The sequence below is a fragment of the Vidua chalybeata genome, chromosome 25, assembly GCF_026979565.1.
Source record: "Vidua chalybeata isolate OUT-0048 chromosome 25, bVidCha1 merged haplotype, whole genome shotgun sequence".
NCBI lineage: Eukaryota > Metazoa > Chordata > Aves > Passeriformes > Viduidae > Vidua > Vidua chalybeata.
Genome location: NC_071554.1, coordinates 2,686,756 through 2,701,895, shown reverse-complemented (window position 1 = coordinate 2,701,895; position 15,140 = coordinate 2,686,756). Strand labels below are relative to the sequence as shown.

General features: G+C 57.7%; 1 protein-coding gene across 1 annotated transcript in view; it reads left to right on the top strand.

The window, feature by feature from the left end:
- The first annotated feature begins 4,310 nt into the window (after positions 1-4,310).
- The window catches only part of RUNX3 (RUNX family transcription factor 3), a 34,396-nt gene continuing 23,566 nt past the window's right edge, over positions 4,311-15,140 (top strand). Inside the window, exons 1-3 of the mRNA XM_053964829.1 lie at positions 4,311-4,571; positions 5,486-5,642; positions 10,071-10,175. Of these exons, the coding sequence (XP_053820804.1) occupies positions 4,311-4,571; positions 5,486-5,642; positions 10,071-10,175 (523 nt within the window). The remainder of the gene's footprint in view (positions 4,572-5,485; positions 5,643-10,070; positions 10,176-15,140) is intronic.

Sequence of the window (15,140 nt, the reverse complement as noted above, 5' to 3'; positions counted from 1 at the left end):
ATTAAATGGAACAGTAATATTCATATGCGTAAGGGCAAAAGCTGCCTTGTTTCCTATTTGCAGCCGAACTCTGAAATTAATTAAGAACTAAGAGGATCTGACAGTCATTAGGATCTTTTAAGAAGGAGTGGAAGCGGCAGATGGGACCCACGCTCCAAAAGCGCAGCCGTGCTATCAATAGCACAGAGGATGTGAGCCCCGAGCGTGCTCCTCATCGCGGGGCTGCTGCGGCGAGAGGAGAGCGGCGGCCCCGGACAATGAAGAATGGCACTTTCGTGACTTCACAACCGCAGCGCTCACGTCAATGGCACTCGTGCTCCCGAGTCACTTCGCAGCTTTTGAAAACCCCGTCTGCTCCCCGGGGTTCGCGCCACGCCCGCGGCACAGCGCGCCTGCTGCCGGGGGCACGGTGTGCCGGGTGTCCTCGGGAGGTCACAAATCCCCCAGGGGCAGCGGGATTGCTCCTGGATCCCCTGAGCCGCCCGGGGGTGCGTGTGGCTCCCGCAGCTCCCGCCCGAGCGGCAGAGGGTGCGCGTGTGGGCGGAGTGTCCCCCTGGGGATGCTGATGGAAATGAGGGCTGGTACAAAACCTGCAGGACTCAGATGGGGACAAGTGGGAACACAGGCAAGCCCCAAAGCTGTCAGGAGTGTCACCGATGACGATTTCTGCAGCGCAGCCTTTTGTAGTCATTCAGGTGCTGCCGAATGAAACGTGGCCCTCGGCTGCCAGGTGGGAATCTCAGACTGATTTTCCCGCTGACAGCATCTGAAACTCCGGCTGAAGCCTCGCTCCTGCTGCTCCGCTGCTGCCCCAGGCGAAGATCTCAGCGCCAGGGCTGTGCCCACACTGCAGCTGCGGCTCCCGGGGATGTCCCGGCTCAGGATCCGACCTCAAACAGCAGCAGTGGGATCGGGGCTGAGCAGGGACCCCACTGCGGGATCCCCGAGCCCAGGGCACAGCAGAGCCCGGGGCAGCCCCCGGGGCCGTCCTGAGGCCACTCTGGCAGCTGCTCCCTGCCCAAGAGGAGATTTCCCTGATTTATGTCAGGGGCAGCCGCTGCTCTTTCCTCCGCCAGTTTCCCCTCATTCCTCCCCCTGAGCCCCGCAGCTTCCTCCCGGCAGGAGCCTCTGCCCCCAGCGCCCGGAACTGCCCCGTGGGAGCCCGTTGGAGCAGTGACACTCAGGGGTTAAAAATTGCCACCACCGTTCACCCCATTGGCCCCGGCATCTGCTGTTTGATTTATGAATGAATTGCACGCTCCCTCCCTGCGTGCTGCTCTCAGATCCCCTTCCCTGAGCTACAAAATAGATCCAGACACCCGCCTGGCCCTGCTGAGTGCCGAGCTCCTGAGAGTTTGCGATGAATTTTTAATAGAAAGCTTCCTCTGAGCCTCTGCTCTTGCTGCTCTGCTGTCGAAACGAGCGGCTCTGCTGCTAAAAGAGCAGCTCAAATGAATTAAAAACTACAGAGGAGCCTGTAAGGGAAGTAATCCCAGCGAGGAATGATTTAAAGAGCTGCTGACCTCCCCGCGATGCAAACAGTAGCTTTTGAGTGTTTGTAAAGAGGCCCATGCAAATCCTGGGTCTGATACTCTATTAACCTCCTCGGGAGCGCGGGGAGGGCGGTGTTGGGATAATCCCCACGTGTCGACATCTCCTGGTTTGCGGAGGACCAGAGCAGCTGGATCCTGCTGTGTTGGAAAAGCAGAATTCAAATGAAAACTCCTTCCTCCTCGGGCACAGTTCCGAGGGTCCCCGCAGCTCTGGGGTGGCTTTGCTTGGCTGGACACCTCTCGCAGAAGCAGCCACGGGGTTGATGCGCTGGGCTCTGCACCTCGGGAGGTCCCCAGACAGTTTTGGGGTTGTGGGGAGCCTGGTTTGTCACAGCTCTGTGGTTTGGGTCTCATCTTTGTACTGTTGCGAGTCAGCAGCTACGTGCAGGGCCCTGCTGTGGGTTGTGGGGTGAGGCTGCACCCCGGCACCCTGAGGGGAGAACAGGGCGGGGGGGAGGGCAGAGAGCGGGCAGAGAGAGAGGATTTTGGGAAGGGAGCAGGACGTGGTACCCAGCACACCTGGGGCTGCAGCTGGGAGTGACTCGGGAGGCACTCGGATGGTGCTTGGAGGAATCCAGGTGATCCGTTCAGCGCCCGCTCCAACAGGTGGCTCCCGGTATAAAAAGGGATCAGAGAAATGTGTGCATGGCGGGGTGTGACACAGCCACCGGATAAATCAGTGAAGGCAGGGAACCACCAGCCCTGCTGCAGGGAGCACCTTGTCCTGCAAGGACCCAGCCCCAAATCACCCCAAAGGGCGAGCGGCCCCAGCGGGGCTCCCACTGCCCGTGCGGGGACCCGTTCCAGCGGCGGGAAGGGGCAAGAGAAGCACCGGGGCGGGCAGGGCGGGGGGTGCAGGGATGGTGCAGGGGTGTCAGCAGCCCGGGGGTGTCAGCATCCCGAGGGTGTCAGCATCCCGTCCCTCCCGTCCATCCCGTCCCGTCCCGTCCCGCCCCGGCGGAGCCCCGGTGCCAACCAGCGGCCGCACGGCGGAACTACAGCCTCGCCCCGCATGCGCCGGGTGCCCCCCGTTCACCCCTCCGTGCCCCCTCGGGGGTACCGGGAGGCACCGGGACGGGCCGTGCCCGACCCCCGGCAAACCCGGCCCCGCCCGCAGCCCTGCCCCCGCCCCGGGGTTTGTGCGGGTTCCCCCCGCTGGCGAACGGAGGGCGAAAAGTAGAACTGAACCGGCGGCCGCTTTCACCTAAAAAGGGCAGAATTTGAACACCAGTAGCGGCGGGGGCCGGCCCGACCCGCGGGGCCGGCGGGGCTCGGGGCTGCTCCCGGCGAGCTCGACCGTCCCGGCGGGCCCGGCACGGATCCCGGTGGTTGCCGCGGTGTAACGGGAGCTACGGGGCTGGAGCCGCCGCTCCTCGGTTAAAAAGATGTGTTTAATGTTGTTGCTATTGCTTATTTCTGGAGGAACACCGGGGGTTTCTGGGGCTTGCAGGACCCGGCCCGGGCTCGCCCCTCGAGGCACCGCTGCTGGCGGAGGAAAATGGTTCAGTACTGAGTGAAGGGAGCCCAGGAAAGGAGGATTTTCTGGTGCTGGGATTTTTTTTCTTTTTCCTGGTTTGCTTTAAGGAAATTTGCATTTCACACCGGGATGCCGCGGCCCTGCCGGCTCCTCTCGGACGGACAGTGCCGGTCTGCAAACACCGTTAGACCGATTCGGGCACTGGGAAACACCCGGGGAGCAGCGCGGGCACGGCAGCCTCCCGATCTGCTCTGGTTCTGCCCCCGCCGGCCCCGCGGTTCGGGGCACCCGCGGGGCGCAGGGAGCCGCCGCCTTCGTTGTGTTTGTTCCCGCAGAACCGGCGGCTTCGCCACGAATTTTCTCGCCAACGGATTCCGGCCGGATCCGCCGGCCCTGCCCGCAGCCGCAGCCCCGGGGGAGCTGCCGGGAGCACCGGGGGCTGCGGGCGCCCCGAGACCGCCGGCGATGGGGCGGGTCACAAATTTGAGGAGGGCAGAAGGAGAAGGTTTGGGAGCCGCGGTTTTCAGCGCGGGCCGAGAGGCGAATCCCCCCGCCGGGGACGCGAATGCCGGTGGTGCCCGCGGCCGCCGCTGCCGCCGCCCCGCCACGGTCCCGCCACCGCGGGGAGGGCGCGGGCGGCGGCAGCCGCGGGCGCGCTGGGCGGCGGGGGCCAGGCTGTGTCCTCAGCCGCTCCGGACGGCCGCGGCTCCGGCCCCAAACCGGCCCCACCGCGCCCCAAAACTTCCCCGGCGGCGGCGGCCAGAAACCACCGGAGCCCCGACGTGCGCCCGCCGGGGCGTGTCCTGCCGAGACCACGCCTCTTTCGCATAGCCACACCCACTCATGTACTAACCACGCCTCTTTGCCCATAACCACGCCCCCCGCCCCGCAGGAGAGCGCCGGTGGGCGGGGCCATGGCCCACCGCGGGGCTCCCATTGGTGGAGCGGCCCGTCCGTCACGGCCGCCCCGCCCCGCCGGGGCCGGCAGTAAATACGGTACCGGGCGGCGCGGCGGGGCCGGCAGCGGGGCTCGGGCTCGGCACCGGGAGCGGCACCGACACTCGGCACGGAGCGCAGCGCACCCACCGGCGGCGAGCCCCGGAGCCGCGCGGGACCCGATCCCCCGCGCCGCCGTCCCCCCTGCGCCGCCCCTCCGAGGACGGCGCTCCGCCGGCACGGAGCGAGGCAGCGCGGGGCTCGGCCGCCGCCACCCCCGCCGCCCGCCGAGCCCCGCCGGGTGCCCGCCCGTCCCGCCCGGCTCCCCGACGCCCGCCGTTGTGATGCGTATTCCCGTAGACCCGAGCACCAGCAGGCGCTTCACTCCCCCGTCCACGGCCTTCCCCTGCGGTAAGATGGGCGAGAACAGCGGGGCGCTGGGGGCCCCCGCGCCGGGCGCCCGCGCTCGGCCCGAGGTGCGCTCCGTCGTGGATGTCCTGGCCGACCACGCCGGCGAGCTGGTGCGCACCGACAGCCCCAACTTCTTGTGCTCGGTGCTGCCGTCGCACTGGAGGTGCAACAAGACGCTGCCCGTCGCCTTCAAGGTGAGTCCCGAGCCCCGACGGCTCGCGGGGACCGAGCCGCGACACGCTCGCCCTTTCCCCTCCGCCTCCACCACTTTAAATCGCTCCTGACATCGCCGCCGAGGGAGCCCGGGTTATTATTTTTACTCAAATAGCCCGGTTTATTATTTTTAATCAAGTCTCCGCATTGCCCCGCGGTCACGGCATCTTAGATATTCCGTACAGTTAGGAGCTCTCAGGCGACTTTGAAGTTTAATGAGATGGAGGTTAATTACCTTCCTGGGAGAGGGGGAGCGAGGCAGGGAAGGGAGATCTAATCTGCAAAAAGTGGAGCGAAGAGCTGAATCCCCGGTGCCGGGCTGCGCTGCCCGGGCTCCCCGGGGCACCCCTGGGCTGGGCATCCCCGCTACCCCCGGACCGGCCCGGGGAAGCCGAAACCGAGACGGGGAGAAGCGAGGGGAGTCGGGCAGGGCGGCAGCGCGGTCCTGGGAGCCCGGAGGGCTGACGGGGGGCTCTAAACCGGGTTCCCCCGGCTCCGGGCGCTGCTCCCCGGGAGGAGTGGGGGCCCTTCCCCGGGCCTGGCGCTTCCCCGGGCCGGACGCGGAGCTCCGGGGCCTCGCTCGCGGCCGCCCCGCGCTCGGCAGCGCTTTATTTTTATCCCGAACCCAACAAAATAAACGCACAGACTCCTCCGACGGGGCCGAGGGTGGCCTGACTCCCCCTTCACCCCCTGCCCGCGGACCCCCCGTCTACTTTTAACCCTTTTCGAGCTCATTTTCCCCTTCCCTCTCCGACTTTCTCAGCCTCCCTCGGGGGCTCGGGCTGCTTTTGGTTTTGCTTTGGGGTTTTTTGCGCGGCTCTAGGGGGGGAACCTTAGCGCAGGTTGGCTTCGGTGAAGGTTGATTCGAGCCTGAAATGCTCTGGCCCTGCCCTAGGTCGTAGCGCTCGGAGATGTCCCCGATGGGACCGTGGTCACGGTGATGGCGGGGAACGACGAGAATTACTCGGCGGAGCTGCGCAACGCCTCTGCCGTGATGAAAAACCAAGTAGCGAGATTTAACGACCTCAGATTTGTTGGGAGAAGCGGCAGGGGTAGGTACCGGCCAGGAAATGGTTGGCCTTTTTATTTGTTTTTTTTTGTTTTTTTTTTTTTTAAGAGGGCGGAAAAAAAAAAAAGGAAACGGAAAGAAAATTGTTTCTCTTTTCTTGTTTTTTTATTATTATATTTTATATTTTTTACTTTATTTTTAGATTTTATTTTGTTAGCTTATTTTTTTATTATTATTATTTTTCTTTTATTTTATATTATATTTCGTTCCAACCGTGGTTTCGTTGCCGGGAGAAGCCCCCCCAGCCCCAGAGCAGTTCCCAAGGATGAAAGGGATGCAGGAAGGATGCGGGAGGGATGCGGGAGCAGCCCCGGCCCCGCCGGCAGCTCTGCCTCGCTCCTCTTAGGGCTTCTTCTCTGCCGAGGTGCCGGGAATGGGCGGTGCAGATGAAAAACAATTTAAAATACAGACATAAATATATCTAAATATCTATAAATCTATCTAAACACAAATAAGGCGGCCCTGGCCCGAACCTTCCCCAGTTTCTCCCATCACGCAGGAGGCAGCGGCGGCTGCTCGGTGAGCAAACCCCACCTGGCAGCTCGACTTTAAATAGCGAAAATCGAGAGTTTAAAGTGAAATAATAACGCAGAGCTCGGCCTGCAGGGCTGACACGGGAGGGAGCTGCGGCTGCTCGGGGAGGGGGGGGGGGGATTTTGCTCATTTTCCCCCGCTCGTGGCAGGGAAAAGCAGGACGGCAATTTGGCTTCCCGGCTTTTCCAAACAAATCCGGCCGTGCCACCCGAGCAGAGGGAAATAAATCCCCTGGAAATGTTAAACACGGAGCCCTGCCTGCCCTCCCTATACCTGAATTTCCGAGGGTATAAATAGAATTTCAGCATTTCATCACCAATGAACTCTGCAGATCGAAGCACTCAATTCTGCGTTTGAGCCCAAATAAGAACTCTATATTTTAATGGCCATATGGCAGCACTTTCTCAAAGGCTTCAAATGTATACACACAGTGTCAGATATATTTTGACTTCTCCGCATTAATTAAAAGCAGTGATGTTAGGAATTATTTGCATGTAATAACTGTTTACTTGTTCCTCTTTATGAAACTTGAATAGTTTACATTCTTTCATACATTTCCTTTTTCCTGTTGGCTCCTTCTCCATGTTGCAGTTTCTTTAAAACTCTCCACTTAACTGGTTGCAGGTTGATGGATGGAAAATGTTTTTCTTTTATGAATTAAGCTTTCATTTCTGTAATCAATTATTCTCTTAGGCTCTTTTCTTTCTGGTTGGGCTTTTTCCTTTTTTTTTTTTTTTTTCTTCACCCTCGCACAAATTTCCAAACTGAACTCAACCCAATCTCAGCGTGACTCTTGAATTCATTATTAACTTGCTTCCTCTGCACTCTCAAGCTCGGGATTAGCAGGAGTTGGGTCTCATAAAGCCCTTGGTGAATAAACTCCTTCCCCGGGCGCTCATTCCAGCAGTGGCGGCACCTCCGCTGCCTCTAACGGGCGGGACTCGGGCGCTAATTATTTTAATTTTTTTTTTTCATATTCGTGTGGGGTGAGGCTTTGTCATATTCAGAGAGGAACAGCCCCACCGGGGCTCCCTGGGGCCGGCCGAGGGCGGCTCCGTGGGGATTTCTCGCCGTGTCAAGGGTGGATTTCACTCCCCGTGTCTGGCGCTGCTTTCCCGGCACGGGGCTCTTTCAGAGCAATTTACTGTGAAAAATCGCTGCTATTGAATTTTTATTTCGGGTGTCACACTCGCCCTGCCTTGTTTGGCTCCAGCCCTGACAGCCCGGTGCTGCTTTCATTTATTCTGGCAGAAATTTGGGGTCGCTGTGGAATATTTCCCTGTGTGTGTACAAATGTTTGTGTAAATCCGAAGCGAGGACGTGTGGATCCGTAAACACGGATCCTGCTCCAGCCCTGCCGTGTGCCCGAGCTGCAGGAGCCTGGAAAAGCCCGGCAGCCAGGCTCTCCTTGGGAAAACACCACTTGAAACGGGCCAGATTTGGGTATTTTTAGTAATAAGGTGTCAGGGATTATTCCCCGGCGCTGTGAGCTGGGAAGAGCCGCTCCTAACTCCCCCGCCAAAATAAATTCCCATCTCCATGTGCAAGACAAAGATGAAAAAAAAAAAATCATACTTTTTTTACTCAGATTGAGCTGTATAAAATGAAAATTATCCCTGCTGCATCCCCGCCTGTTCTCCCAGCTGGAATCTCCCCCCGGAGCATCCCCTGGAGCCGGCGGGGCTCCCAAACTCGCCCGGGAGCCGCGGTCCAGCCCCGGCGGAGCGGAACCGGGGCACGGTGGGGACGAGAAACCCCAGCCCGGCTTCCTGAGAAGGCGGGAAATGACTAAAAGTGATGCCGGGGCAGAATCATCATTTTCGGTTCAGGGCAGGGTTTTTGAGAGAGGCAGAACCGGCCCGGGCTGGGTTTGTATCTGCAGCGAGGGACTCCGGGGCAGGGAGGTTGTTTCACGTGGAGAATAAAAAATTAAAGATTATAATAATAACAAACAAATCAGTATTAATGCAGTATAAACAGGGGCACGGAGGTGCCGGGCTCAGCTCTGGGGTTCTGTGCCTCACAGCCGGGTTTTGCCGCACGCTGCCTGCAAACCCTTCCCTCTGCTCCTTCAAATTCCCTAAATAATTGCTCCTCATCCTCCTCACCCCGTGCTCTGGCTCTGCGAAGGTTTTTACCTGCAAGCCCTCGGTGCCGGTTGTTTTTTCCGTGATCCTCCGGGATCCTCTGCGCTCCGCGGGCTCATCCCGTCGCTGCAGGTTGACAGCAGGGGCTGCATCCTTGCGGATTCAAAATGAAATAATTGTGTTTCTTTTGCCCTCCCAAATGCTCCTCTCTGTGCAGAAAATGAGCTGAAGGTTTGTGCGCTGTTCAGTCCTGGTTTGAAAGCAGAGGTGAGGCGGGGATTGGTGCTTGTTGTCGCCTTTAGAGCCCGCATTCCCTCCTGTCCGTGCTCCATAGAGGAAGTCTCCCACCTGGGATAATTCCAGGATGTTCTCTGGTGGATAAAATGTCAATTTTTCGGTTTATTCCTTTTTTTTCCTCTTAGCTGGATAAATCCTGGTTTATTTTGCTGTGGGTAGTCTCAGGTCCGACCCTGTAGAGAGACGATGGTCGGGATCTGAAAACCCCTGATTGCTTCAGGGGGAAAGGGAAAGGAGGTGGTTTCTTACTGCTTTTATCTGTAGAATAAAGGCTGGAGGAGCAGAAATCCATCCCACCGAGGTTTATACCTGATATCCTGCCGGGGTTCAGCCCTCTGATACCTTTGAAATCCCACAGGGATTGCTGCTGGGGCTTGGTCAGAGTGTTTGTGCAGCCTCCTTCCTCTAGCTGAGGGTTTCCTGAATTTGGGGAGCCTGAGGGAGAGCTGAGACCCTTCCTGGGAAGGTTTCTGTTCTCCCACAGCCTCCCCTGGGCCGGACATCGAGCCCCAGCCAGGCCAGGCAGGGACAGGGGGCTGGGGTGAGGCTGTGGGATGTGAAGGGTTTGGGGTCAGGGTGGGCCCAGGGCTGGTGACACCCTCTGTGATGATAAAGGCGTTTTCAGGCTGCGGATGGAAACTTGTTCTGCTGGGGCAAGGGGGGCTCTTCTTGCAAAATTTGGCTCCCAAGAGCTTTTCAATGCTTCATTCAATTTTTTTTCTTTTTTTTTTTTTGGTTTTTTTTTTTGTTTGTTTGTTTGTTTTTTTAGTTTTTTTTTTGTCTAAAAGGTGACAGGTTGGTGCTTCAAAAGCACCTCTGAAACCCTCCCCGGGGGTATCCAAACCCTTTCCCAGCAGCAGATTCCTGCTCTCTGGGCAGGGCTGGGAGAGGGGACAGTCCCTGCACAGCTGCCTGTCTGGTGACCGCTTCTGGTGGCCAGAGCCGGCCGGATTCAGTTCCCATTTTGCAGTTCCCAGTTTCTGGCCCTCCCGTGGGTGCCCGCATGGCCGAGGCCAAGCACAGCTCCCTGCAATTGGAACATCCACAGGGACCGGGCCCTGGATCCCCTGCAGGCTGATCCGAGCTCCACCCCAAGGGCACCAGGCCCCCGCTCCGCCCCGGAGGCGATCCCGCATCCAGCGCCGTTCCAGGGCTGGGTTACCACGGAAAAGGGGAAGCGTCTGGGCGGGAAAACCCCAGGAGGCTGCCCTGGGTGGAGGGGTCGATACGGGGGCAGGGCAGGGGGACGAGTGGCTTTTCCGTGCGGGAAGGTCCCGGCTCCGCTCTGAAGCGGCTCCGGGGCTGTGTCTGCCGCAGCCAGCGCAGCCCCAGCGGGAGCCGCCGGCCTCTGTGTCTGGGCAATGACGGCTGCTTAAACGCAATGATGTGTGCGGGGATTTGTGTCCGAGCCCGCTCCCGCAGCAGCCTCTCTCTCCCACATGTGGGATCCTCACTTCTGGCTTTTTTTTCCCCTCCCTCCCCACCCTCCGTAGGGAAAAGCTTCACCCTGACCATCACCGTGTTCACCAACCCCACCCAAGTGGCCACCTACCACCGAGCCATCAAAGTGACCGTGGATGGACCCCGGGAGCCCCGCAGTAAGTGAAGGGTTGGGTTTGGGGTTTGGGGAGGGGGTGCAGGGTCCGAGCTCTCCGTGCCTGAGGGATGCAGGACGCGGAGCTCAGGGATGGCATTGGGGTGCCACCAATGGCTGCTCGGATTTTCCCCTGTGTCCCTCCCTCCCTGCCTCCTGCTCCATGTCTCATCACGGAGGGATGGTTTATAGCTCCCTAACCCATCTTGGAGGGATAATTTCACAGCTCCAGGTTGGGATGATGGGAGAACTCTTTGGGCTTTTTGATGGCAAAAGCACGAAGGGCCCAGCCTGGCGCTGCACAGGGGGGCTTGGGGGGTTATGAAACCAGAGATCTGTGCTCGGCTTCAGGGGCTGATTGCTGGGATTAAACTAAAATTGGTGCAGGTTCCCTGGGTGCTGAGGCGGTGTCTGCTCTGGCAGAGAGCTCCTTCCCCTCGGCTTCTCGGTGGTTTCGCTTTCGGGCTGTCAAAGGCTGGGGCTGGCAGCGCCCGCGGCCGGGGGCTGAGCCTGGAGAAACCAGAGAGACTCTGCGACCGCAGAACCGTCTCTGTTGTGCTGTGGAGGCTCTCCCGGGGGCAGGATGGTGCCTCGTGGTTGAGGGAGGCTCCGGGAGCTGCCCTGCCTGGGCTGGCTTTCGGCGTCGGGCTGCTCGGAGCTGCCCTCGGCTTTCCCAGCCGCCCAGGGACACGCTCCGGAGCTGCTGCCCGCGGGAGTTTCCCCTCGCCACGAGGATTATTTGCCCTGTGGAACCCCCTGCGTGGTGGGATCTTGTCCCTGGGGGCTCCATCTCTGGCTTTGTGCTCCGGCTTTGCCTTCCTGCTCGCTCAGCACCACCCCGGGACTATAAAGCTGAGATTGTTCCCTTTGCGTGTGAGGCTGTAGTGCCCACACCGAGGGGAAGCGGTTTGATCCTTCGAAAAACGCCTCCAAAAACATTTGCTGTTGATGCTGTCGCTGGGCCATCGGTGCCCCTTGATGTCAGGCCAGGTGGAGGCCGTTACCTCAGCCAGGGAGTTTCATTTGCATCGGGCTTTGGTGGATTTTCCCCCCTCCTTGATTTTATTTTGGAGCCTGTCGAGGATGGATTTAGAAGCTGGAATGCAGGAAATCCAACGCTGCTGTTGTGGGGTTTTTTTTTAAGCCAGAAACACCAGGCAGGTCCCTGGTGTGGGGCACCTGTGGGTCGTGGTGGGTGCTGGGGCTCAGCCCCAGGGCTGGGCAGGGAATTTCACAACTCTGCCAGGAGTGTCAGGAATAGAAACCAGCCCTCCTGACTGCTGGCTCAGCCCCTTATCAGATCGTCTTTCTAATAATAATAATAATAATCATCATCATCATCATCATCCTCATCATCAGGAATACATAAATAATAATACACGGTGAGATAGTTGCTGCTCTTGGAGCTCGGTTTGGCCTTCCCGACAGCCAAACCCCGGTGAATCACACCCGTCCCTCCTGAATTTCAGCATTTCACCCCAGAGCTCCCCATCCCTCATTTCAGTTTTCTGATACGGAGGCCAAAGCCGAGGATGGAGCAGCTTGTCCTGGTGTGGGGTGCCCGAGGGACACAGCCCAGCTGCAAGGGCAGCGTTTTTTTTCTGGGGTTTTCCTTTTTATTTTGTGATTATTTCTGGTCGTCAAATTGTGCTGGAAGTGTTGGCGCCTTGAGGAGATCTGTGTGGGGTTTATTTGCTGCTTGTGCCCTTGCCTTGTGTGGCCCCCAGAGGTTGATCTCTGCCCCATTCCTGCACCCCCAACCTATAAATTGTTGATAGAAAAGGTTTAGACCCAAATTGTGGCTATTTTGGAGTTTTTTCAGGGAATCATAGATTTATTGGTCATGTTTTGGCTCCCAGTTTGACCCTAGGGCTTGAAGTCATGGTCGCCAAATTTCCAGTGGGGGAAAAAAAAAAAAACATTTTTAAAAGAGTTCCCTTTTTTGCCACACTTTCAAATGAAAATGACAATTTAAAAAAACAATGAAAAACACCTTTCTCCCTTTCCTGGTCTGCAGAAACCCTGGGTGTGGAAACAGCAGCTGTAAAATGATCCTGGAAAGCTGAGGTGCTTTTCCTGGTTCACCTGCCACTGGGTGGCTCCCGGGCACAGCACCCTGGCAGCGCCAGCATTGGCACCCAGGGTGGCATTTGGGGCTGGCACAGATCCCCACCTTGGGCCAAACATTGAGGCTGGGTCTGCTCTGCCTTGTTTGGCTGCGGGAGGTGAGAGCTGCCAGCAGGAATTGCAATTTTTATTTATATATATACATACTATATACACTTTTAAACATATATATGTAAATGCCTGTGTGTATATATGTGTGGGCATAAAAATGGATGGAATTTTTCCCCCTTCTTGGCTTCAAAAGATGGTCCACGGTGTGTGCTGGCTCCTGGTGTGAGGATCAGCACTGGCCAGGGCTGGAGGCTGATGTGGGGCTGGTGGAGAGGACAAAACCCATCCTTAGTGTGGAAAGAATTGGCCATTTGTCTTGGTACCCTGGGAAAGGCCCAGGCAGCGTCTTCTCAGCTGCAGCAGAATCCCTCCAGCCAACGTCCTTGTGGGGTTTGGGGCCAGGACTGTGGCTGGGCTCCACCTCTGGGCATCCCATTCATCTTCCACCCCTGGCCCATCGCTTCATCTCAGCCCTTGAGCGAGGCTTTCAACTCAGGCTGAGCCCAGATCAAACTCCTGAGGAGTCTGAGAGTGACTGGGGATGGATGGGAAATCCAGGGCAAGGGGCAGAGCCCTGCCAGGGCAGGAGGGGCAGGAGGAGGCTCCGTGGGGATCCCCCAGGGATGACACCAGCAGTGCCTTTCCTTCAGCATCTCCTCCTCAGGCTCCTCCCAGTGCTCTGAGCTCTTTTTCCTTGTGCTCCAGCTCTTTCTGGGTTAGATCTGGACAGGAAAAAAAGGACATTCTGTCAAGTTGGCACCTTAGCTCTAAACAAATAGCACAGTGGGTGCCAAGTGTTGACATACTTTGTACAAACAGGAAGTAATAAAATATTTGAACTTCCTGTGGAATTTCCTTCTTTCTCCCCCCTTTCTGCAGCCCCGTGTTCAGCAGGAGCCCTGCTGTAGAACCCTCTCACATCCACAGCTGCTGCAAAATAATCCCCAGCAGGCAGAAGGTGGGGAGCTGAAGGGCTGGGAGCTGCACAGGGGTGTTCAGTCTGTTCCTGGAGAAAAGGGAGCATCCCAGGGCCTCCCCTCACACCCACCTGCTGCCTGCCTTGCCTTCCCCTCCCTTTTCCTTCCTTTCCTTCCCAAGGCTCTCACCTTCTCTGCTCTTACTTTTCCTTTCTCCCTCTCAGCTCCCTCTTGCAGCTCCAGCCCCTTTCTGCCCAGAACTTTTGTGCAAAGTATTTTTTTCCCCTTTTAAATTCCTTTTCTCCCCTCTTAGACATTTTTTTTTTTTTTTTGCTACCATTCAGTCTTTAACGTCTCCACTTTCTAAATCCCTTTTGGATTTAATCCCTTCTTTCTGACTCCCACCCCATTGCTGCTGTCCTTGCTGGGGAGGAAAGGGAGACCAGGAGGATTTATGGGTCCCTGTGTCCCCCCGTTCCCTACTCAGCCCTGTGGACGTGCTGGTTGTTGGTGCCTCCTGCCCTGTTCATTTCTGGGGTGTGCATCAGAGATTGGGTGCTTTGGCTCATGTCCCTGCTTGGTGTGACCACAGCGAGTGACAGAAACGTGTCCCCAGCATGGCTTGGACCGGGACGAGGGGGCTTGTGGCCACAGCACTTCACATCCCCTCTCCCACCTTGTCCCTGCAGGTTTTTCTGGCTGGGCCCATCCTGCACAGCCCCAAGTTCCCTCTGTGGTTGCTTTTCCCTCCCCAAAAAAGGCTCCTTGCCCCCCATGAGGCTGCGGCTGTCCCCGGGCAGCGCTGTCCCCTGTCACGTAGCCAGCGGGTGGGAAGGCTTCTCACCTCCCCCGTGCGAGGCGTTTCCAGGAACCGCTGCTGCTCTTTGGCTTTCAGACTTCTGAGAGCCTCAGCTGAGTGAGGGTTTCCCTCCCACGAGGGCTCACGGCCCTGCGCTCTGAGCTGGGAAATGAGGAGTTTGGGGAGTGCAGACACGAGGAGTTTGGGGAGTGCAGACAGGAGCTTGGGGTGTGCAGACACGGGGAGTTTGAGATGTGAAGAAACGAGCAGTTTGGGGTGTGCAGAAACGAGGAGCTTGGGGTGTGCTGACAGGAGTTTGGGGTGTGCAGACACGGGGAGTTTGAGATGTGAAGAAACGAGCAGTTTGGGGTGTGCAGAAACGGGGAGTTTGGGATGTGAAGAAACGAGCAGTTTGGGGTGTGCAGGGGGTGGCACCCCCTTGTCCCTCCTGTGGAGGTGTTTGTGGCATCGCTGTCCCCACGGTGCTGGTTGCCTCACCCTATGCACTGTGAACTCTTGGCTTGAATTTGAGGTAAAAAAGAAAAAAAAACCCGTGAGAAAGATCAACTGGAAAGGGGAAATCTTGGTTTGGGAGCGCTGTGGGAAGGTTGGGATGATGTTCTCTGGCACGGCAGCTCCAGGAACCTGGAGATGGTGAAATAAAACACTCCCAATCCAGGGACACAGGGAAGTTGGGATTTACTGAGTGGCAGATGCGTGTGGGAACAGCCTAAAAATAGCTGAGGATGAGGAAGATGCAGTGGGGTTATGGGATGGGAGCCAAAGAGGAGCAGGGACAAAATGATCCCCTGTTCCCATATTCCTATGGGCAATGTTTGGACCTCGAGGCAGAGATCCTGTGCTTTCTGCACATTTAGCCTTGGAGATTTGGGAAGTGCTTGGAGAATAAATTATTGGAGAGTCTTGTGCCTCTCAGAAGCTTGAGTGGAGACCCAGGACAGGGTAGGTTGTGCCAGTATTGTCCAAATCCAGATCTTTATCTTGGCCAAAAGGCTCCCTTGTGGGGCTGCGTAAAACTTGAGCTGGAGATGTTTTCTGTAATTAAAAGCAGACT